The sequence below is a fragment of the Artibeus jamaicensis genome, unplaced genomic scaffold, assembly GCF_021234435.1.
Source record: "Artibeus jamaicensis isolate MK-2021 breed Jamaican fruit bat unplaced genomic scaffold, CSHL_Jam_final contig_332, whole genome shotgun sequence".
Classification (NCBI taxonomy): domain Eukaryota; kingdom Metazoa; phylum Chordata; class Mammalia; order Chiroptera; family Phyllostomidae; genus Artibeus; species Artibeus jamaicensis.
In genome coordinates, this window is record NW_026521788.1 from 9,248,681 (window position 1) to 9,273,499 (window position 24,819).

Genomic DNA, 24,819 nt, shown 5'->3' on the forward strand with positions numbered 1-24,819 from the left:
ATAAAGACTGAATATCTTCAAATTAAAAGGGGCTTATAGAATTTAACATGTACACACACACACATACACACAAAACAGACAACCCCATTAAAAACGGGTAAAGAATTTGAATAGACATTTCTCCGAAGGGGACATACGGATGACCAACAGACATTTAACAAGATGCTCAACATGACTAATCATCAGGGAAATGAAAATTAAAACCACAATGAGATGTCACTTCACGCACGTCAGAATGGCCATCATTAACAAACCAACAAACAGGAATTGGTGAGGATGTGTAGAAAAGGGGACCTTCATGCACTGTTGGCAGGATGGTAAATTGGTGCAGCCTCTATAAAAAATACATGCATCCCTATATTCACTGCAGCATTATTTACAATAGGCAAGATAGGGAAGCAATCTTAGTGTTCATAAATTTTAAAAAAGGGTAAAGAAAATGTACATATATACAAGGGAATATTACCCAGCTATGAAAATGAATGAAATCTTAACATGTGTAACAACATGAATGGACCTAGAGTCTATTATGCTATATTAAATAAAGCAGAGAAAAACAAATATCATATGATTTAACTTAATACATAAAATGTAAAAAGAAACGAATGAACAAATAAAACAGAAATAAACTCACAGATACAAATTAAAAACTGATGGTCACCAAATGGAAGGGAAATTGGAGGGGTGAAAAATGTGAAGGGATTAAGAACTACAGATTGACAGTTATAAAATAGTCACGGGAATATAAAGTACAGCATAGGGAAGGAATATAGTTAATAACACTGTAATACTTATGGGGGGAAGGAATAGAGTCAATAATACTGTAAGACTTATGTATGATGTCAGATGAGTACTAGACTTTTGGGAGTGAACACTGTAAGTTATATAAATGTCTAATCCCATATTGTACACTTGAAACTAATATAACATGTTAGCTTAAAAATATATTTATTAGTCTCAATGTTATATGGTATTTACTCATTTTTCATGTTGTTTTACTATTCTACCATACTAACCATTTTCCCTTAGTTTATAAACAAAGAATAGTAATAATAAATTTAGAATGGATATGTAACATATAATTATTATCCTAAGGAAAGAGAAGATGACAATAATACATATGAAATTTAATAAAACACTTCAGCAAAAATAATGCTTTGTAGCAGAAACACTCAGGTGATTTACATCTGGGAATCCTGTGTCCATGGAAGTGGACACTGCTGTCATGACCCCTCCGCCCACTGGATGAGTGCCAAAATGTGCCTGGGCCACAGACTGTGCTTTACATTCCCTGTGTCCTTGACTCTTCAACAGCTAGCCTAAATATGACTTTTTTTTCCCACTGAGGATGCTAAGCCTATTAGAAATTAGAAATTAATGAATGTTCTGTGATTAAGCCCCTGGAAATTGGTCATTCTGAATATGTCAGGCTAATTCCAGAGCTGTGCATTTTTTCTTTCTTTCTTTTCTGTCTTTTCAAAAAGATTTTATTTATTTATTTTTAGAGAGAGGGGAAAGGAGGGAGAAAGAGAGGGAAAGGGACATGAATGTGTGGTTGCCTCTTGCACGCCCACTACTAGGGACCTGTCCTGCAACCCAGGCATGTGCCCTGACTGGGCATCAAACTGGCTACTCTTTGGTTCATAGGCCAGTGCTCATTCCACTGAATCACATGAGCCAGAGCTCCCTTTCCTTCCTTCCTTCCTTCCTTCCTTCCTTCCTTCCTTCCTTCCTTCCTTCCTTCCTTCCTTCCTTCCTTCCTTCCTTCCTTCCCTCTCTCCTCTTTTCTATCTTTTTAATAGCACTACCCATCACATCATTATTTTACTAAATTTTGAATCAAGATGATAATTTATACCCAACAAGCAAATGCACCTATTTTTCAAACTAGTGCTAATAATTCATATCAATGGTCTTATTTATTTATTTCTTACTCTTTCAGAAAGCTTTATTGTAAGACATGGGGAAAAACATGAGATTTCAAAATTGCGAGGAATTTTCTCTATATATCTAAATTCTATTATTCTCTTACCTGATGCATTTGCATAATATGGTGATCAGGAACTCAGTTTTGGCATGAACCTGCTTCAGTTTCTGGCTTTATTAGAATTGAGATACTTATTAGACCTGCCAATTATTAGAATTGAGATCTTGAGAAAATTAATTATTTTATATCTGTACTTTTTTACCTTTAAAATAAAAATAATATACATATAATTTGAGTCAGTGTATAGGTATGAATGTCTTAAATGACATGTTTCATGGACCACACTTAGTTTTAATAAGTGTACCTAACAGCTCTGGCTGGTGTGGTTCAGTAGATTGAGTGCTGTCCTGCGAACTAAAGGGTCACTGGTTTATTCCCAGTTCAGGGCACATGCCTGGGTTGCAGTCCAGGTCTCCAGTGGGAGCACAGGAGAGGCAACCACACACTGATGTTCCTCTCCCTTTCTTTTTCCCTCCCTTCCCCTCTCTCTAAAAATAAAATATTTAAAAGCAATCAATCAATAAATGTACTAAATAAGTTATATTTGTTAGGATTACTCTATCATTATTATTGTAGTCTGTCCTTATTTTATTCATCAGTAGGGGATGCTATTAAATTGGTGAGAAGATATATGCAGAAATCTTACTATAAACAAATTTTAGATAGGAAAAAAATTTAAATTGATCTGGTATGAGGTTACTTCCTAATGAATATAACTAATAATAAAAGGAGTAACAAAAATAGATGTTAAAATTATAAATCTAAAGTTTACAGACATTAAAGCTATTAATCAAGACATAATTTGTGATATACTGTAACATTAAAAATTATGAAAACATTTGGTTGTTTTTGAAACCCCAAGTGATTTCAACTGCTAATTATCACATTCTTGAATTGTAAATGACATAAAATTTAGATTTGTTAGGCATCCTTTAAAGTTTCTTATTATTAAGAACTTAAGGCATCTGATCAAACAGATTTATTAAATTGACTGTGTATTCCTGAGACACGGCACTGAGCCTCATAACACTATGCTACTAGAAAAAGCTAGTAGAGGGGAAAAATGATATTTGGTTAAAGGGGAATCATGTTAATGCTACTTAATCAACATGACTTGATTTTTCCTGGGATGAAAAATAGGATAAAGATTTTCAAGCAGTCTTCTGGCCAAGATGGAGGTGTAGGTGGGAACACTGTGCCTCCTTGCACAACCAAGTTTAAAGACAACAAAATTTTAGTAATAAAAAATGCAATAAAAACACAGAAAATTGAACTGTACAAAAGTCCGACAACAATGAACCATTCAGCCACACCAACATGGCCAGATCAAAACATTATGGCTCAAGAAGAACAGCTCAAAACCCCAGAGTCAATACTTCTAAGCAACCAAGAGATAGCCAACCTATCAGATGCACAGCTCAAAACACTGGTGATCAGGATGCTCACAGAGCTGGTTGATTTTAGTCACAAATAAGAGGAACAAATGAAGGCTAAACTAACTGAAATGAAGGGAAATGCACAGGAAAACAATAGTGATGGAAAGGAAACGGACTCAAATCAAAGGAGTGGACCAGAAGGAAGAAAAAAAAAAGACCAAACAGTAAAGAATGAAGAAACAAGAATTCAACAAAAAATGAGGAGAGGCTTAGGAACCTCCAGGACATCTTTCAACGTTCCAACATCTGAATTATAGGGGTACCAGAAGGGGAAGAGGAAGAGCAACAAGTAGAAAACTTATTTGAACAAATCATAAAGGACAATTTCCCCAATCTGGCAAAGGAAATAGACTTCCAGGAAATCCAGGAAGCTCAGAGAGTCCCAAAGAAGTTGGACCCAAGAAGGAACACACCAAGGCACATCATCATTATATTAGCCAAGATTAAAATGAAGGAGAGAATCCTAGAAGCAGCAAGAGATAAGGGGACAGTCACCTACAAAGGACTTCCCATCAGACTGTCAGCTGATTTCTCAAAAGAGACCTTACAGGCAAGAAAGGGCTAGAAAGAGGTATTCCAAGTCATGAAATCCAAAGACCTACATCCAAGATTGATCTATCCAGCAAAGCTTTCATTTAGAATGGAAGGACAATAAAGTGCTTCTCAGATAAAATCAAATTCAAGGAGTACATCATCACCAAGCCCTTATTATATGAAATGTTAAGGAGACTTCTCTAAGAAAAAGAAGATAAACAGTGAAAGGACAGTGAACTCACAGTTATTAACAATCACATCTAAAACAAATGCAAACTAAGAGGACAGCTAGATCAGGAGCAGAATCATAGAAATGGAGATCACATGGAGGGTTAGCAACAGGGGAGTGGAAGGAGGAGAAGGGGGGAGAAGGTGCAGAGAATAAGTAGCATAGACAGTAGGTAGAAAATAGACAGGGGGAATGGCAAGATTAGTATGGGAAATGTAGAATCTAAAGAACTTGTGACACATGGACATAAACTAAAGAAAGAAATGGGGGACGGGTGTGCAGGGTGGAGGGGAATGAAGGGGGAAATGGGGGAAATGGGACAAATGTAATGGCATAATCAATAAAATATATGTAAAAGAAAAAAATTCTAAAGCAGTATAATAGTTATACCTAAATAAACATAATTTCTCCCTGGATTTAGGTAAAAACAGCTAGAATTCACATAGTTTATATTTAACAAGTTGAACAAAAAGTATATTTCTTTTGTTGTTATCACTGTTCTGTTTACCAATGTAATATTTCACAATAATTGGGAAAGCTTTTACTTGTTAAACAAAAAACTTTACCATATATCATCATCTTTTCTAATTTAACTCAAACTTTTTCTACCCTATTTCTATCTCAGAAAAGAGTGATTGTGTATGTTAAATGATACTTTTGTTTCATGATTGTATCATTCATGTTTCATTAAGAAATCTACTTATAGAAATCTTACAAGGTACCAGGTACTGTTCTACTCAATGAGCAAAACAAAGTGCCAGCTTCAATAATGATTCCACTCAGCTTTGGCCAACTAGTACAGTTAGTTCAAGGGTCATCCTGATAAGCCATAGGATAAGCACAGTTAGGTCAAGGGTCATCCTGATAAGCCAAACCAGTGAATGTATAAATAAGTGGAACAACGAAGTGATGTTTCTGTATCTCTCTCTCTGTTTCAAATCAATCAATAAAATAAAATAAATTGTGATTCAATTCTAATGGGGCAGAGGTACCATTAAAAATAAATGGGGGAAGGGTTTTCAAGAACTATAAAAGACATATGGACAAAACCAAGGGGGGTGTGGAAGCAAGAGAGGGAGGTGGGTTTGGCTGAGGTGGGGGGGAAAATGCATAAAACTATAATAAAAAAGAATAAAATATTTTTAAAAATATCTTATTTATTTATTTTTAGAGTGGGAGGAAGAGAGGGAGAAAGAGGAGTGAAACATCAATGTGTGGTTGCCTCTCACAGGAGACCTGGCCTGCAACCAGGCATGTGCCCTGACTGGGAATCAAACTGGTGACCCTCTTGTTCCCAGCCTGCATGCAGTCCATTGAGCTACACCAGCCAGGGCACAATAAGATAATTTTTAAAAAGAAAAGGAAAAAAATAAATGCATATGTAGTATCAGGTATAGGTAAGTGGGTAAAGATATCTGTTTCAGATTGATTATTAAAATAACTATTCATTAAACTCTATGTGGTAGATGTTATAATATTTTCATTCCCCTCCTTTTTTAGTTAAAAAAAACTGATAAACAGAAAAAATTAAGATTTTATTTGGTTATTTACATCAATGTGTGGTTGCCTCTTTCATGGCCCCTACTGGGGACCTGGCCCACAACCCAGGCATGTGGCCTGACTGGGAATTGAACTGGCAACCCTTTGGTTCACAGCATGCACTCAGTTAACTGAGATATACCAGCCAGGGCTAAAATTTAATTTTTTTAAGATAAACACAACTGACATATGATAAACCAACACTAGCATAGTTGGAAATAAGGTTATTCTAGTTCTTTTTACTATTATAGAGAAATCTTTAATGAATCTTCTTGTACAATTTTTGGTAGACACATGTAGTATTTTATGCTGTATACATACACAAAAGCAGAATTACTGAATTTTAGGGTATCTACCGTTTCAACTTTTGTAGACACTGTAACATATCAACAAAGTAATTGTGCCAATTTACTCATCCACAAACAACACATGAAAATTGTGGTTACTCCATTTATTTACTAAGACATTAAATTGTATTTTCTCTAAAGTATAAGCTTTATTTAATTAAAAATAAATAGATACAATTGAAACTTTATTTTGGTAGGGGCTATAACTAGGAATCACCTGTTAAAATTCATTGTTTATTTGTTGCTGGTTTATGAAAAAAATACTTGTTTCTTAAAAAAGAAAATATTGACCTCGTGTCCAACAATCTGGCTAAGCTCATTTTTAACTGCAATAGCTAAGGTGTGAATACTGTTGTGTTCCTATATAAACAAGAATGCCATTTGTGAATATTAAAATGTTTATATGTCATTTGCCAAATATATAGAAAATTTCTAGTTTGTTATTTTTATTGATTTTAATCTCAATTTCACTGTGACTAGAAAACATATCCCATATAATTTCAGTAATTTGTAATACATTAATACTTTCTTTAGATACTAGCATTTGGTAAATTCTTTAAAATACTCCATGTGCTTGAAAAGAATGAGTTGTGAAACAGTGTTCCTTTCATAGGAACTTACTGTGTCAAATGTGTCCAAATATTCTATGTCCTGGATACTGTTATTTTTCTCCCTATTTTGTCAGGTATATAGAGTGGTGCTGCATTAATTTCTATTGCTGTTATAACAAATAACAAACAAATCTAGTGGCTTAAATTAGAATCCATTTCTTTCATCTCACAGATTAGTCAAAAGTCAGAGTCAGGTCTCACCAAGTTACAATCAAGTTGCCAGCAGAGCCGAGTTCCTTTCTGGCCACTCTGGGAATGACTGCACTTCAAGCTCATTTAGGCCTGAATTTTTTTTTTTTTTTTTTTTTTGCCATGGTAGGACTGAGGGACCTGATTTCCTGATAAGAAATCTGGGCTAGAGTTGCTTCTCAGTTCTTTGAATATGGCTCTATTCATCTTCAAAGCCAGCAAGTTGGGTTGAGTACTTCCCACTCCTGGATTCTCTGAGTTCCCCTTCTGCTTCATACTCCCTGCTTTCTCCTCACTTGACTCTCTTGTGACTTCAGCCAGAGAAAGTTCTCTCACTTTACGGGCTCATGTGATTAGACTCAGCCCCTCCCCATTAACTTTTATACTTTAATCATGCCTGAAAAGCTCTTTTGCCAGGGATTAGGGCATGGGCGGTCCTTAATGGACTATTATTCTACCCACCACAGTTTTAAAATATCCCTCTATGATAATGGGTTTTTCTCTTTCTCTTTTAATTCTTTGAATTAAAATTTACTTTATTATTTCTGAGGTCATATTGTTAAGTGCAATTGAATTCATAATGCTATAACTCTCTGGGTAATTGAATTTTTTCATTATGAAAAACTTCTTTTATTCTCTACCAATTTTTTTTGCTGTAAAGTTTATTTTGTCTGCTAATAGTATAGCTAAATAGTTTCTGCATGGTAACTGACTGCATAGTGTATCTACTTTCATCTTTTTATATTTAAGATTTCTGATTTATATTGTGTTTCATGTCAGTTGTCTACACTTGGCTTCACTTCTTAATCCACCTAAAAAACTTGTCCCTCAATTTGAGGGACAAATCTCTCTTCTTTTATAAGAAAGATAAGAAATTCTCTTTTACCTTTCTTTTATAAGAAATTCTCTTCTTTTATAAATTCTCTTCTTTATTTTTATATATATTTTGAACAGGATGGTTTACATCTACTCTAAATTTTGTCCTATTTTGTTCTTATTTTATTTGTTCCCATGCTTACTTTGATGGATTAGCATATCCATTATTAACCATTTCATTCTCTTTCTAAGCAATGAAGACCTTAGAAAATATGTATTAATCATCTGGTTTATGACTATAGTGTTCTCATATATTAATATACCTCTGTATCTACATGTGAGAGTATATATTCCTTAAAAGGAAGCATTATTAATGCAATCAATATTTATTTAGTTTGTCACATATACTTATATTTTCATTATTTTTATTAGCTATTTGATGTCTTTCATTAGATATACTCATTTACTTATTTTTATTTTGTTTATTTGTTTATTTATTTACTTATATTTCCCTAACACATTTAATCACCATTAATAGAATAATTGGTCCTGATTACCTACACTACCTCAATCAGGAATGGAAGACTTTAATGCTTTCTATGACTGGCAATAATGGAAATTACATAAATCTAAACCTCCCAAAGTAACCACATAATACCATCTCTGTACAAAAATTGACAAGAATCCCTAGACAATATTATAGATATATATATATACTGAAGTAGGTTAAGTAGGAGTAAACATTGGAGAAATATAATTTCTTTGTATATTTATGTTATTTTTTCTTTTTTAAAATTTATTGAATTATTGTTCAAGTACAGTTTTCTGTCTTTTACTCCCATCCCAGCCCACCCCTCCAGTGTATGTGTGATTTTTTTCATTTCACAGGTTACTGTGTTTAAATGTTTTCTTAAAGGAGGAAGAGAAATTTAAGTTTTGCTAATTTATAATCTATATTCTCACAAATTAACTATATTTCTTAATACAAAAATAGAATGGTTATAATTGAAACAATGATAGTTTGGGGGAGGTGGTGGCCAGTGTATGTAGTAAAAAGTACTCATCTTCACATACACAGATTTTTTCACACTACTATTCCTGGCACCGGATTGGTTTTTAGAGTTTGCCAGTAGAACGTGATAGTTTAAAAGTGTCAATGTTTTTAGAAAGAGAACAGGTCCACCAAATGCAAGATATTTGATTATGGAAAAGTTAGTTAACATCTCTAAACATTTTTTTTTACTTTAAAATGCACATAATAATGTGAGCCCATTGGTGTATTATTATAAGGGTCAAACAAGATCATATTTATGGATTTGGAATAAAGTAGATTTTCAGTAGATACCAACTATCCATTATTATTTTTATAATTTTTATTTAACTATGATCTTAGGATAATCATAGGTTAAAATAATTTTTTTCTACCCCATAAGCAAGGGTAGCAACAGGAAAATCGCTAGTCACCAATTAAAACCCATGAAGGAAGCTCTTCTTCCCGGCCTTCTTAAATGTTTAAGACTTTAAGAGCAGAAAAGTTTCAGTTTACCTGTTTACTCAGTCCTGAATTCTTGGGGATAGGGGAAGTGGGTATAAAGCCCAGGCAAGCTCAGGTAGCTGATGCTGATCCCAAACTTTGATTTAGATTTATTTCAGTCCTTCGCACTCAATTGCTGCCCTCAGGGATCTCTGAGGCCGAGATCCTATTTGTGCAATTTGTGGTCTGTTGGGTTGTAGAAAAAGCTCCACTACAGTTCTTTTCGTGTGGACTTTTCTAGAACTTAAGACATTCCTGATCAATTCCAGCAACCACACTTGGAAGAACTTAAGACATTCCTGATCAATTCCAGCAACCACACTTTGGTGAGTGAAGTTATGAGTGAAAGGAAAAGAAATGCCACATTCTCAGAAATGCGTAAAAGAAATGCCTTTAGTTTGATGACTTACTGTTAAATTTCTAAAACTTTTAAAGAGTGATTATTAAATGTCTCAAATAATATTAGAGTCAATATAAAATTTGATATGTAGTACTATCATCTGTGTAAATGGACTCATGTCTATCCCTAAACTTTAAATTGAGACCTCCATCATTTCCTAAGTTACTGCTTTATTTCCACTTCCTTTTTTGACAAGCACCTTGAGTGTTTCAATAGCTACTATCTCTGTTTTCCCACTTTCAACACACTTTCGATCTAACACAACATGATTTGTACTTTTACTAATTTACCAGAATAGGGCTTACATTTTAAAATTCAGTGCACTTTTTTGGGTGGGGGTAGTAGCAATGCCCTCTTTTTCTCTCACTACTCCTTTGGTATGTTTTTCTGTTGAATTCTCTTTCTTTGGTTTTTCTCCAAAAAACTTTAGCCCAATGTTCATTAATTTTATTTAGTGCATAGATATTTGTGTGAATATGATAAAAGCCAAAACTTTTTCCCTGCATATTGTATATATCTAAATATAACTACTATATGAGTGATAATTTTTTGATACATACTACACATGTTATATCCTGTAAGATTTTTTAAAAGTGTTCAATCTTAGTTTAGGTTAACTGACTCATGACTCACAAATTTTTATCTTTATCATGGACTTCTCAAGATGTAATGATATTCCGTGCTGAGTTGTCACAACTGAACCATCTCATGGATATTGAAATCACCCAAATCCCCTCTGACTGCAAATCTTCCCCGAAGTGTTCATCTCTAATACATTCTCCTAGCAGGATCCATTGTCATAGTCTAAGTCAGAGTTAATCTAACTGAGTTATAGAGTTCTACATCATTTGTCTTTTTTACCTTCTACAGTCTTCCAGTCATCCTTTCCCATGAAATTGTCCACCTAAATATCCTTCCTACACACCCTCTTTGTCTATTATCATTAGCTCCTAATTTCTTCTTATCTTGTTTCTACTTTCCCCTAAGCTTTTCTAAAAATTCTCTATGGAGCTGTGGGAATGAGGCCAGAAAATGGCAAATTAGAATGAGATTTTATAGCTTTAAGGCGAATATCCCTTATTGCTGAAAACTCCTCTTTATAACTAATGCTGTCTTTCAGAATCTGGCCTCTGCCTTGTTCTTCAGCTACAGTCTCTACATAGTCCTGTTTTATTTTAAGGCTGTTATACAAGATTTGTTATAGTTTATTTAGTGGCAGTTCAGGAAAATAAGTCCTACTAAGTTAAACAAAAACTAAGCAAAATAAATTCAAAATATCATTAGGAGACAACAATGTGTGTGTGTGTATAAACTACATATTTCTGATGAGTTTAGGGTCACAATATAACTATTGCTGTAATTCACTAGTACCAAATTTTACTTAATACACTTTTTATTTGTAGAGTCTTATTCAATTGCTATTTTTGTACAACAAAAATAGTTGAATACTGACAAATTTGGGGGGTTCAATCTTTTAATTACTTTTAACTGTATTCTGCCAGCCTTATGAGTTGATTGTGTGTATATGCATACATATATACACACAGACACACACACATATATACACTCATACATACACATGCATATACTACATATACATGTTTATAAGTCAGTGTGTGCGTATGTGCTCATGCGTATAGAATAAACTCAATTAGAAACTTGGGAAATCATAGTTCAGAATATTATATGTATGTATATATAAATGTATCAAGTCTGACATATATAAGTGTGTGTGCATGTGTGTGTGTGTATAACAACTCAGGTAGAGTGAAAATAGGGGTGACCAGACTTTTTTGTGAAAACAGCCATGTAAATATGGGGCATATCTGTGGGGCATATTCATGCTGTTGTAACTAGTCACCACTGATATTATAGAAAATCAACAATACATGATGAATGGGCATGGCTATATTGCAATAAAATTTTTTTCTTGGTAAACACTAAAATTTCATGGGCCGATACAAAATATGCAGGCCAGCTTTGACCTGTGGACCACAGTTCAACTAAAAACATAAATTTCAAAAGGCTGTGGTACCATTATTTAACACTGACTAGGAGTAAAAACTAACTAAAGACTTGCATTTCAACAAAATATTCTATATAAAAACTGCATCCTCAGGAAACTGAATATATTATTGGTAAAATATTGTCACATTATGAAAGTTTCAAGAATCATAAAATATTTAAAATATCTCCATAGTTGTAGAACTCTAATTTAATCAGTGCTGCTGCATGAGACAATTTTATTCTACATATAGCTTTATATATTTTTAAAAGTGACATCTGAAACAAAAATGTTATAATTTAAAAATATTTTAAAGATGCATACCCTTAAATTATTTATTGGAATAGAATAATAGTAAATTGAATGTTCATTATAATTGTTTAGGCATATTGTTTAAGAAATCATAAAATAAAAATAAATATTTTCATAGTGAATATATTAAATCACTAAAATAAATATTGTAAGAACATAAATTAAAATAATATATTCTATTGTAATTTAAAAAACTGCATATATAAGGTTTATCCAGAAAAAGCTCAGCATTGTTAACATAATGAAAATGGTTTGTGCAACATCAACGTAACCTGGCAGCCAAAGACTGGACAGAAATGTACATGCATGAACAATGACGACTTCACTGTACTAGTCAGTGGGGGTAGTAGGAACCATTGAGTGAGCATGTGCACTGTGTGGTTGTTGCATTCAAAATTATTGCGTGAGTAGAGCAACAAATCTGCATCGAATTTTGCATTAAGCTTGAACATTCCTCTGCAAAAACTCTTCAAATGATTCAGAAGGCTATAGCTGTGCACAATTGGTGATTGGCAGCTTCATCAGGATGAGCCCACTCGCATATCATGTCTCCTGCAGAGTTTTTTTGCAAAACACCAAATCACCCACCCAGGTGATGCAGCTTCCCTGCAGCCCAGATTTGGCACCCTGCCACTCCTGGCTTTTCACAAAACTAAACTTGCCTTTGAAAGATTTCAGAATGTCGATAAAATTCAGGAATATATAATGGGGCAGCTGATGGAGATTGGGAGAACTATGTGAGGTCCCGAGCTGCCAACTTTGAAGGGGTGAGGCATCACTGGCCTATTTACAATGTCTCTTTTTTTTTTATATTACATGTCTGGATACATTCTGGATAGACATCATACTTCTGTTATTAATATATGAACTTAACTAAATAATATAAACAAATAAACAAAATGAAACTATAATGAACCATAATGAATCTAAATATATTGACTAGTAAAATATAAAAAAGGTAAATTTTCTAGAAAACGTCGGCACCATCTGAAATGTTATTTTTCTTCTGAAGCTCAAACACAGTTACTATCAACTGAGTAAAAAGAAAATATCACACTCCTAAAGCATACCCTACATAATAAAATAAAATTGTATAGTGCTGCAAATCTACTAATAATTATAAAACATATTGCAGTGAGTATATTTTCAAAAATTTAAAGCAGAAAAAGCTATATAATACAGACTTAACTTAAAATTTAAAGTTTTCTTTTGCAATTCATCTTTTTTTCATTTCTCTCTCCCATTTCTCTCTCCTTTCTCCCTCTTTCTTTCTGAGAGGTTGTAAGCTAGCTACTCATCAAGAGAAATAAATGCAAGAAAACATTTTCCCAGGAAGTACCAACAAATAAGTCACGTGCTATAACAGCATCATACATTTAAGGTGAAACACGAGGTGATAAAATAAACAAATCGTATTGACTAGTAAATTGTCCATATAAATATATGAATATGTTTAGAAAGAGTATAAGACACTGACATTTAGCCCTGGCTGGTGTAGCTCACTAGACTCAGTGCAGACTGCAAACCAAATCATCACTGGTTCAATTCCCAGTCAGGGCACATGTGTGGGTTGAGTGAGAGCCAGGTCCCCATTTAGGGCTATGTGAGAGGCAACCATACATTGATGTTTCTCTGCCTCTATTTCTCCCTCCTTTTCCCTCTCTCTAAAAATAAATAAATAGAGTCCCTAAAAAAAGAAGCTGACATTTAATGCATTCATAAAAATTCTCAGTGTGATTATATTATGATGTAATGCTATAAGTATAAACCCTGATATTTATTTTTAAATAAGTTACAGGAAAATGGTTGTAATGTAGCATAATAAGATGTCTATTGATAAGTAGTAAAGGGGTGACTGAACTGAGAACTTGGGTTTTATTCCCAACTCTGTGATTCATTTAATGTGTAACACAGTCAATTCATTCTATTGTTCCAGGTTTCAGAATTCCTGCAGTGAATAAGGACAGTGACTAATCAGGGCTTTGATTTTGGGAACTTCTTTTATACATCTGTGACAAAGACTTTACACCTTTTTTTTAGACTTTAGTGAAGTGAAAAATATTTTGACACCAACAATCTGTTAGACCCTGATGGATTAAAAAAACATTTAGATTGTTATTCATTAAATTAATGAATTTATACAAAAGAAACTTATACCAAAAGGAGAGACAGCATAGAAAAATCTTGTGATTTTGCACAGAAGGTAAAATATATTTCATTTTTTAAAATTTCACAGCAGGACTGCAGTTACAGAAGACACAGGCAACATTGTAGCTGGAGTACACGTACATACACACATACACCCATATGTGTATATATGTTCAATGTATTTTCCCAATGGCAATATATATGTATATAAACATATAAATATATAATGTCCTTTCTAGCCAATGCGACTAAGAGAAGTATTACTGTGGAAGAATTTTTCAAATAAAAAATGATAAGAAAAAATAGCTAAATCTGTTTTTTCTTTGTGATTATGTCTTGAGGTTTAAACAAGCTTTTGATTTTTCAAGAAAATAGATATGAAAGAATGAGCAAAATCAAAGTGGGGAAATGGGGACAACTGCAATTAAACAATAAAAATGAATTAAAATAAATTAACTTAAAGATTAAAAATGAAAGGGGGAAATAATATTATCAAACCATAGAAGATAAAACCATAGTACAAGTGGAATAGGATTGTCTTAGTTGGCTATAGGGAAGTGTGTTGAGAGAAAAAGACACAAAGACAGCTTTGTAAGAAGACCTGACCCAGCCCTGGCTGGCATAGTTCAGTGGATTGAGCTCAGGCTGCAAACCAAAGGGTTGCTGGTTCAATTCCCCGTCAGGGCACATTCCTGAGTTGTGGGTCAGGTCCCCAGCAGAGGCCATGTGAGAGGCAACCACACATTGATCTTTCTCTCTTTCTTTCTCCCTCCTTTCCCCTCTCTAAAAATAAATAAATATAATCTTTTTAAAAAGACCTGATCTTCTCCAAATAATGTTTAAGATAAAATATTTGATATTTCTATAAATTTTATCACTATAATCCATATTTACCAAGAGGCTGCAGGAGTTTAGAGTTTGGAGAAACAGAATATTAATGAATGTGAATAGTTGGGGACAACTTTAGAAATAGAACATGAGAAATAGGGCTTGAGATAAACTTTAAAACATGAATAAAAACGAGACTTGAAAAGTAGGGAGGATCCTATTTTAAGTCAAATGAACAGTGTGAGCAAAGTCCAATAGATGAATACATTTATGAAATGAAATTATTCTGAAAGAAGTGAAGTTTTATCAAAGAGAATTTAAATGTAAGAATACTTTGACAAAAGTTCAGATGACGGTAGGGCCTTGAAAGTCAGCCAGCGGAGATAGATGGCCTTATTCCTGACAATACTTTGAAATTACAGTTTTTGAATAGGAGAGTGGCGTGATTAAAAGGTTATTTTTCCTCAAGGTGTTGAAAAGACTAGATGGGGTGAGTGGAAGTACTTAAACCACACTGGATACTTTGAAATTCAAACTGAGCATTACAGATTTTTTTTACAAAAATTAAAAATATGTATCCAGGAATTGTTAAAAATAGATTTTACAGTTATACCTACTGTCTAACATAACTCACTCGACTATCAGTTTATGTTTAAATGAAGTTAACAAACAAAGCAAAATTTTATTGAAATAATATACTTCATACACTAAAATAATTAATCATGTAAACATTGATTAGTTACATTAATTAACATCTCTGTATTTGAGTAGAAACCTGTTAAATAAAGGTAGCTCAAAAAGGTTAAGCACTGACTAACCAGCAACAGGTTCTGTTAAACTTAAAGGAGAGTTTATGGGTTTTTTTGAAAGTACTACAAACTATGAATTCTCAGGGACTTCCAGTCAGGATGGTGGCATAGGTAAACACAACCACATCAAAAGTACAAACTATAAAGTCTCAGATTATGGCATACACCATTTCTTAATTTTTTTATGAATAGAAGAAGGTTGAGATAAATAAGGTACATTTTAATAATTTCAAGAAGCTTACAGAGGTTAAAGAGTCAGTGCTACATTTAATACCCAAACTGCACTGATTTCCTCCTTTAAAATAGGTACATATTGTTAAGGTTAAAAAAATACATCTTGAACATAAAGAACCACTAACAAGCAGTTTATTTTTTGTTAAAGTATATAAAATAGGTGATATTAGAGGGACTTTAGAAGTATTTTCTAACTTAATGGAATAAGAAAATAATTATAATAGAGTGACTGCTGTTTTTAAGAAAACATAAAAGGAGTACTTCACTCATGGGTTTGGCTCAAAATTAAAAAAAGCAAATAAACTAATAAAAGCATGTTCTAATAAAAGCAATGATATTATGTTCAGAATATTTTTATAATTTGATCAGCATTTTCTTACAAGAATTTAGTTGTGATGTATAATATATATTTTAAATTTGCCAAACCTTAATCTTAAAATTGAGGAAATAACTTTTAATTAATAAAATTTTAAATACATATTTTCTTCCAGAATTTAATTGCTGCTACCACTTCAGTGATATGAAAACAAATTAGTTCATCATCTATCGTCTTGCCATGAGAAAAAATAGCTCCTATGGAGCCTCTGTAAGCAAGCATGTGTATTCAGGGATAAAGTTGTCCAAGACGATTATGAGTATTAAAATTTTGGTCATTATTATAAATAAATCAATTTTTTCTATAACAAAGTATATCCCTAAAATATAGGAAGTCATCCGAAGTCATCCAGTTATGTCCAAAGTCATCCAGACCTTGTTTCTTCTAACACATTATTCTTTAAAATGTTTTCTTGATATTTTGTAAACAGTTTTAAACCACATATAGTAAATGTTAGTCATATGTATAAAAAAAGCACAAAGAGAGTGCACAGAAACTGACCTCATTCACTGTGGCGTAGTAGCTTTCATGCTTGAATTGGGGCGAGTTGTCATTCCTGTCTCTGACCACTATTCGAACTTCATGGTAGATAACAGTGCCCACTTTTTTGTTGACACACTGGACTTTCACCACGATGGAGTGTATATTCATTGGTGGCTGCAATGCAGAAATTCAATCTTTAAAACAAAAACTTTTGAAATTGAAGCTTCTTATTACTGTCAAAGAACTTATTTAATAAAAGGTTCTCTGCTTGTTCATTTTTACATAATGATAATCTATAAAAAATTCATCCATTTTGCACAAGTTTAAGGACAAGAGAAGACAATTACAATTATTTTATTCAATTTTGTGTCTCAAAACATAAGGTCTTAAGTAGCATTCTGTTCACAATTAAAGGATGGGTGATAAATAGATGACAAAATTAATGCTGAGATTTGATAGGATAAAACAAATTTTGTCCTTCCAAAAGTTAAAAAAGCAATAATATAAAGTTCTAATTTATAAAAACAATGTGTTAATGACAAAATCCTTGGAGAAGGATTGAATAGTATTTTTGTCCATTAATATTTTTGATAAAGTATTATTATATGCTAACATTTGATAAAATTAAAATGCAGAGAAACAAAAGAGAATCCATTCACAATTCAACCAACATAATCAATGCATTTAAATGCTTATTTTACTGAGCCCCCCCTCTAAAATATACATTTATCATACATGCACAGTGAATATCATCCTGTATCTGTAAATATAGTTTTACTATAACACTCTACTTTAAGTCTATAAGCATGATTTATCTAAGTAAAAACTTATGATGAGATGTTTTATGTTGTCAGTCCTTATCACTATAAACTATACTTCAATAAATACTCTATACATAAATATGTGCTGAATTGTCTAATTATTTTGTATGGTAAATTTGGTGAAGGGGAAAAGTATCTTCAAAGCAGAACTTATTTATTCAGATTCCATGGCTTAAGACTTACAGAATTAGGTTGCATACCTACAACTCTTTGACTCTATTAAAAGTATTTAATACTAAAATGATTTTTATAATTTGTTTCAAGCTTATACAATTTTTTCTCTAAATGTGTCATTTTATCAACATGGCCTGTTCTTACCACCCCATCTAAAATACCATACCTCTAACCTGAAATCTCTTTTCTAATTCTCCTTTCACTACTTATTTCTCTGTATTGCATTTTTATTCACCATTTGGCATATTACATATTTTATATATTTGTTTTAATTTTTCTCCCTTCACTAGACTGCATGTAAACTAGACTAGTATGTAAAGTATATTTTAATGACAAAAGTCAAGGTAGGTTCAAATAATTTTAATAAGTCAGAGTGGCTTATAAACATACGTATAGTGCCCTGGCTAGTGTGGCTCAGTGGATTGAGTGCCAGTCTGCAAACCAAAAGGTTGCTGGTTCAATTCCCAGTCAGGCCACAGGCCTGGGTTGTGGGCCAGGTCCCCAGTTGGGGGTGCTTCACAAACCCAGGGTATTGTTTTGATCATGGCTGAATCTCCTATCCAAGAGCTAGCACTGTGCCTAAGACAGATGACTGCATGTACTTAAGTCCACTTGGCTTCCAGATATAGTTCCATGGCCCACTGACTCTATGGTCTAGATGCAAAATCTCTCTGTGCTTAGTGTTCTCATCTCAACAAATGGAGATAAAAATAAACATTGTATAATAGAATCATTGTCAGTATTACATGACATTACTTTATCCTAGACACATATTAACATATAATGGATGCAAAATATATTTTTAATTTATAACAAGGTAAATATCCAAAAAAGTGAAAAAGATGAACTCTATAATATACATACTTATAATATTAGATTACAAATAAATTATTAAATATTTGGATTAAAATCAATTTAAAAATAGATCATGATTTTTGGAAGCTAGGATATGTTCATTAAAAATGTCACGTGCCACTTTTATAAGTAAGAATGTTGTATAACCTTTATCTAAACTGAAGCAAACATGTTTAATTTGATGATTATATGACCAATAAAGTAAAAGATAGTTGAATTCATTTGTCCTCGGCTAAGTAAGTGTACTTAGAAAAAATAAATGGAAGCATTATTAACATATGGAGGAGGGTCTCTGGTGAAGTGAAATATAACTCTGTGCTCTAATATCTATCTCATTCCATTTTTAATTGCTGACATAAATAAAGGCATTAAAGTCATCTGTATAAAATCTGTGAATATCACAAAGCTCAGAAGTATGTAAAGTATATTTTAATGACAAAAGTCAAGGTAGGTTCAAATAATTTTAATAAGTCAGAGTGGCTTATAAACATACGTATAGTGCCCTGGCTAGTGTGGCTCAGTGGATTGAGTGCCAGTCTGCAAACCAAAAGGTTGCTGGTTCAATTCCCAGTCAGGCCACAGGCCTGGGTTGTGGGCCAGGTCCCCAGTTGGGGGTGCTTAAGAGGCAGCCACACATTGATGTTTCTCTTTCTCTGTCTCCTCTTTCCCTTCTCTCCAAAAGTAAATAAATAAAAACTTTAAAAAACAAATAAGTATAGTTAAAATGCTATATTTTTAAATAATAAATTTAAATATACTTATATTTGAAAAATATTTAATTACCAAAATATATAAGTGGTTACATACATTAATGTAAAATATTATTCTGAATTATATGAGTGAAATATGATTTTATATGTCAACACTTTAAATGGGTTGCTGAAAAAATAACAAACTTTATATTCACTAATAATAATAGATGCAGAGATAGGTAGATTGTAATAATCATCTTATTCTGGGTGAATAAGATGTGAAATCTCAACACCTGCAAGCATGTGATAAAATTTGAGGATGTCTAAGCTAAAAACAATATTCATTAAACATCTGACTGGTTGTGTAATGTTCTAGTGAGATTTTAGTTTATTCATTATAGTTTCAGGAAGTGAAATTAAGAACAATGAATAAAAGTATTACAAAGCATTATGTTTTTGATATAAATAGAGGTTTTCTATAAATCCACAATAGTACAGAATAGAATGGAGTATCCTACAAGACAAACCCCAACACTAAAAACCTGCAAGCTTGAGGAAAAAAAGATTATTTATTAAGACTAGTTCTTGGGCCTGCAAACCAGACAATCACGGTTCGATTCCCAGTCAGGGCACATACCGGGGTTGCAGGCCGGTTCCCTGCAGGCCAGTTCCCAGCAGGGGATGGCAGAAAGGCAACCATACATTGATGTTTCTCTCCCTCTCTCCTTCCCTTCCCCTCTAAAGATAAATAAATAAAATCTTAAAAAAAGAAAAAAAAGACTAGTTCTTAGATTTCTGAAAATAATTTGACTAGATGACCTCCATCTTTACTATCCATTTTAGAGTGTTTGCTTTAATGGCTATTTAAAAAAAGCACTGCATATTTCAATAATAAAGTAAAAAACAATAAATACCTGTACAATTAGCCCTTGGCACACCTTCTAAAAGACAATCAGTTGAATCATGTCCTTCTAAGGTTATTTGTTTTCTAAATATTGCCAGAGAGACCTATGAAACCATTTCATCTCCACCTCTAATTCTAGTGCTGAGTGGAAGCACTAGGACAGAAAGGTCACCATCTTTGCAAGTAGACTATCAAATGTGCGATGCACTGAGGCCACTTAGTCCTGCTAAGTGCCCATAAATTAGAGATATCCAGGTCATCTAGAACTCTTGTCACTCTCAACTTTAGCCCTCTGTGCAACTGTTAGCAGTATGGATAGAACTTAGGTTGCAATAAATTCCAGCCATAATGGATCATGTTGAAGGCAAGAATTCCCTGTAGCTAATATATAACACACATTGTAATTTCACGTTGGAATAGATTCTACTCTGCTGTTTAAGAAGGTCATAAATACATCAAGTGCAGTTCTACTAAATCGATTAGTGAGAGTTTAGGGAGTCCAAAATGCTTAGGAATGTCTTAGGGAAGTTTAGTTTATCTTTCATAACTGGTGGAAAAAAATAAGCCATAGCAACTTTATTTTCTCAAGTTTTTTCATTTATTAAACAAAGAAAAAAGTGTACATAAATTTGGAGATATTTAAAATAACCAAAATTTATATATTCCTAGACATGCAAACTATTCTCCCAATTTAAAAATAAATGTTTAACGTAATATTCTTAATGCATATTTGCATATTTCCATGTTTGTGTATATGTGTGTAGACACTTTAATATACATAGATAAAATTCAGAAATGATATGTTTCAACAGTTGATATGGGTTATGCTTAAAAAGTAGGGTTGGGGTAAAAAGTAAGAGAATATAATTTTCAACAAATATAGCTGAATTTTATAATTCGAAGAAAAGACAAAAATAGAAAATTGTGTTATGAGTTTTTCAGAAAATCACTTAGGATTCAACAAGTTAAGCAAAATTTTTATAGTGAAGTTATTGATAATATAGCATTGATTATAGCACACATCTTCAATCTAAGAGGAATATTTAGTGGGAAAAATTTTTAGCAAACCTCTATAAGAATTTTTTTCATAAAGCAAAGGCAAAACTTTCTTATTCAATCCGCTGAGGAATATTTTTTAAATTTATTTTTTATTGACTATGCCATTACAGTTGTTCTATTCCCCCCTTTATTCCCCTCCACCCTACCCCCCATCCCCACCATTACCCCCCCTTTAATTTATGACCATGTGTCTCAAGTTCTTTAGATTCTATATTTCCCATACTATTCTTGCCGCCCATCTATTTTCTATCTACTGTCTATGCTACTTATTTTCTGTACCTTCTCCCCCCTTCTCCTCCTCCCACTCCCCTATTGCTAACCCTCCACGTGATCTTCATTTCTATGTTTCCACTCCTGATCTAGCTGTCCTTTTAGTTTGCTTTAGTTTTAGGTGTGGTTGTTAATAACTGTGAGTTTGTTGTCCTTTCACTGTTCATGTTTTTTTTTTTTTAAACTTCTTTTTCTTAGGTAAGTCCCTTTAACATTTCATATAATAAGGGCTTGGTGATGATGAACTCCTTCAATTTGATCTTATCTGAGAAGCATTTTATCTGCCCTTCCATTCTAAATGAAAGTTTTGCTGGATAGAGCAATCTTGGTTGTAGGTCTTTGGATTTCATGACTCGGAATACCTCTTTCCAGCCCCTTCTTGCCTGGAAGGTCTCTTTTGAGAAACCGCTGACAGTCTGATGGGAAGTCCTTTGTAGGTGACTGTCCCCTTATCTTTTGCTGCTTCTAGAATTCTCTCCTTCATTTTAATCTTGGCTAATATAATGATGATGTGCCTTGGTGTGTTCCTTCTTGGGTCCAACTTCTTTGGGACTCTCTGAGCTTCCTGGATTTCCTGGAAGTCTATTTCCCTTGCCAGATTGGGGAAAGTCTCTTTAAGATTTGTTCAAGTAAGTTTTCCACTGGTGGCTGTTCCTTTCCCCCTTCTGGTACCCCTATAATTTGGATGTTGGAGCTTTTAAAGATGTCCTGGAGGTTTCTAAGACTCTCATTTTTTTAAATTCTTGCTTCTTGACTCTTTTCTGTTTGGCCATTATTTGCTTTCTTCTGGTCCACTCCATTGATTTGAGCCCCAGTTTCCTTTTCATCGCTATTGGTTTCCTGTGCAATTCCATTCACTTCAATTAGTTTCACCTTCATATGTTTCTCTACTTTGTGGCTATAATCAATCAGTTCTGTGAGGATCTTGATCACCCATGTTTTAAACTGTGCGTCTGAGAGTTTTGCTATTTCTTCATTGCTTAGATTTATAGGCTCTGGGGCTCTGAGATCTTCTTGAGCCATTTTTGGTCTGTTCGCTCCCGTCAAGTATGAGGAGCGGAGCCTTGGACTCCCAGGTTGCTGGGTTGTGATGCTGTATGTGGGGGCGTGGTCAGAGCGGGGAAAATGGTGGTCCCCTCTGCTGTTTTGTGCTGCTGGGTGAGGAGCAGAACCTTAGGTGGTTCACCAGGGCCTGGCCACTCAGAGTCACTGGGTTATGACGCTGTATGTGGAGGCGGGGTCAGAGTGAGGAAATGGCAGTGCCCTCCGGCTGCCGCTGGCAGCAGGGACCCGCTGGGTCCCCTCCAATCACCCACTCCCTCGCTTGTCTATCTGCACAGGAATGGGCAACCACAGTAAACCCGCAGCCCTGCTCCCTCACTGTTTCCCCAAGGTCGCTCGCTGGGTCACTCACCAGGTCAAACCCTGCGCCTGGATTCTGTGCACCAGAGTTCGTCCACTGAGTTTTCCTGTGCAACCCTGCTTGGCCAGCTGCTGGTTTTGCCCCTCTTACCAGTCAGGCTGAAGAATTTGTTGTTATCAGACTTCCGAAAAGTTCAATTTTCTGTGTTCTGGCTGTGTTTTCTGTTGCTAATATTTAGTTGTCTCTAAACTTGGTTGTGTGAGAAAGCATGGCATCTCCACCTATGCCTCCATCTTGGCAGAAGTCGGAATAAAATATTTTTTGCCAAGATTTTTATGTTCTGCACTTACCACCTTCACAAAACAAAACATAACAAAACATAATTTCACAAATAAACTGAGACTTTGAAAGTAAATAAAACATAGTGTGTTTTAGAAATGATTTTTAAACAATGAAACACATTTAAAGGAAATGGCTCATCAGAATTCTGAGTGTCCTTCACTAATTAAAATTTCACAGTGAATGGTGTACTTATAAAAGTCTCCTAAAGAAGAAAAGCATGGATTTGGAAATATAATTAGGTTTATGTAATGTTTAGATATGTCTGTATATTTTCTTCACTATAAGTAAGGACATTCTATTTATTTAAATATATTTATTATATACATAGTTCAATTTGGATTTGGATTTATATTCATATAGTTCTTATACACTAAGTTAATCCTATAAAACTGATATGAGATGAAAATATATAATTGTAATGCAAGTCAAAAAAAAGAGTTTTGCAGGTATTGGAGGTTAGACGAAAAAAAATGCATACCAGTATTACCTTTCAGGAACATTTAATGTTTCATAAGGGACAGAAGAGAGTAGCATTTAAGACATGTCTTGGTAGTAAATAACATTCAACGGATAACAATGGGTAAGGGTAATTTTAAAGCATAGGTTTAAAAGTGTATCATAAAAGGCATACTAAGAAAAAATTGGTGCTATTTAGGGAACAACACAGTTTAATTTTTCTAGGGTAGAGTCTATATGTTTCCAAATTAAAGAAATGAGATAGAAGGTTGCAGCTTGTATCTAGGAAACCTGAAGAGTCAGACAAACAAGTTTGCAATGAAAAGTCATCTACCAACAAGGTCCAGACTGTTGTGGGGCAGTAAACCCAGAACAGGTTGGAACACGAAATGTGGTAAAAAGAGCTACTAGGAGTTTGTCCAAAAGTACAAGTGAGAATTAGGAGGGCTTGTAGTGGAGTCATGCTGACGATGCAAATGAAAGATACCCTGTGCAGATACAACTATGAAACTTAGTTGAATAGATACTGGCCTGGGCATAGAGATCAAAGCTTGTGTGAAAGAAGGGATGTTAAGATAGTTGGAATTGCCACGAACACAATTTTTCTCTCTTCAAAGTTTTTAGAAATTTTCCCAGAGTTTTGAAGTAAGTATAATGAGACTGCCAGAATTATATCTTTCTATTACTATTTTAATTATTGATGTTATCACAGCCATTAGTATCCCATGCCTAATGGAGCTCAGAGAATATTGGTCAAGTAAGACAATATTTTAACCTTTCAAAAATCTTATGTGATGATCCTTCACTACTAAGATGTAATTTTCATGTCAGATGGCATTTTTTGGTTGTTTTATCATTGTAACTCTCACCCTCTCTCTCTCTTTCTCTCTCTCTCTGGCTTTTTTGAAGAAAATTTATGTAACTTTAGTGAACAGAGATAAAAAAAAATTAGTAACAATCAGAGAAAGACTTACAGACAAAGTTCAAAAATTGTCAACAGCTCAAATATATACAATATCATATAAAAGTTTTCTCATTAAATACAAATGTTTTGAGCTTGGGAATT

At 33.6% G+C, this 24,819-nt stretch overlaps 1 protein-coding gene across 1 annotated transcript in view; it reads right to left on the reverse strand.

Moving 5' to 3' along the window:
* The window catches only part of PCDH15 (protocadherin related 15), a 789,434-nt gene that overhangs the window by 437,721 nt on the left and 326,894 nt on the right, over positions 1 to 24,819 (reverse strand). The window contains exon 5 of the mRNA XM_053663991.1: positions 16,836 to 16,991. Within this exon, the coding sequence (XP_053519966.1) occupies positions 16,836 to 16,991 (156 nt within the window). The remainder of the gene's footprint in view (positions 1 to 16,835; positions 16,992 to 24,819) is intronic.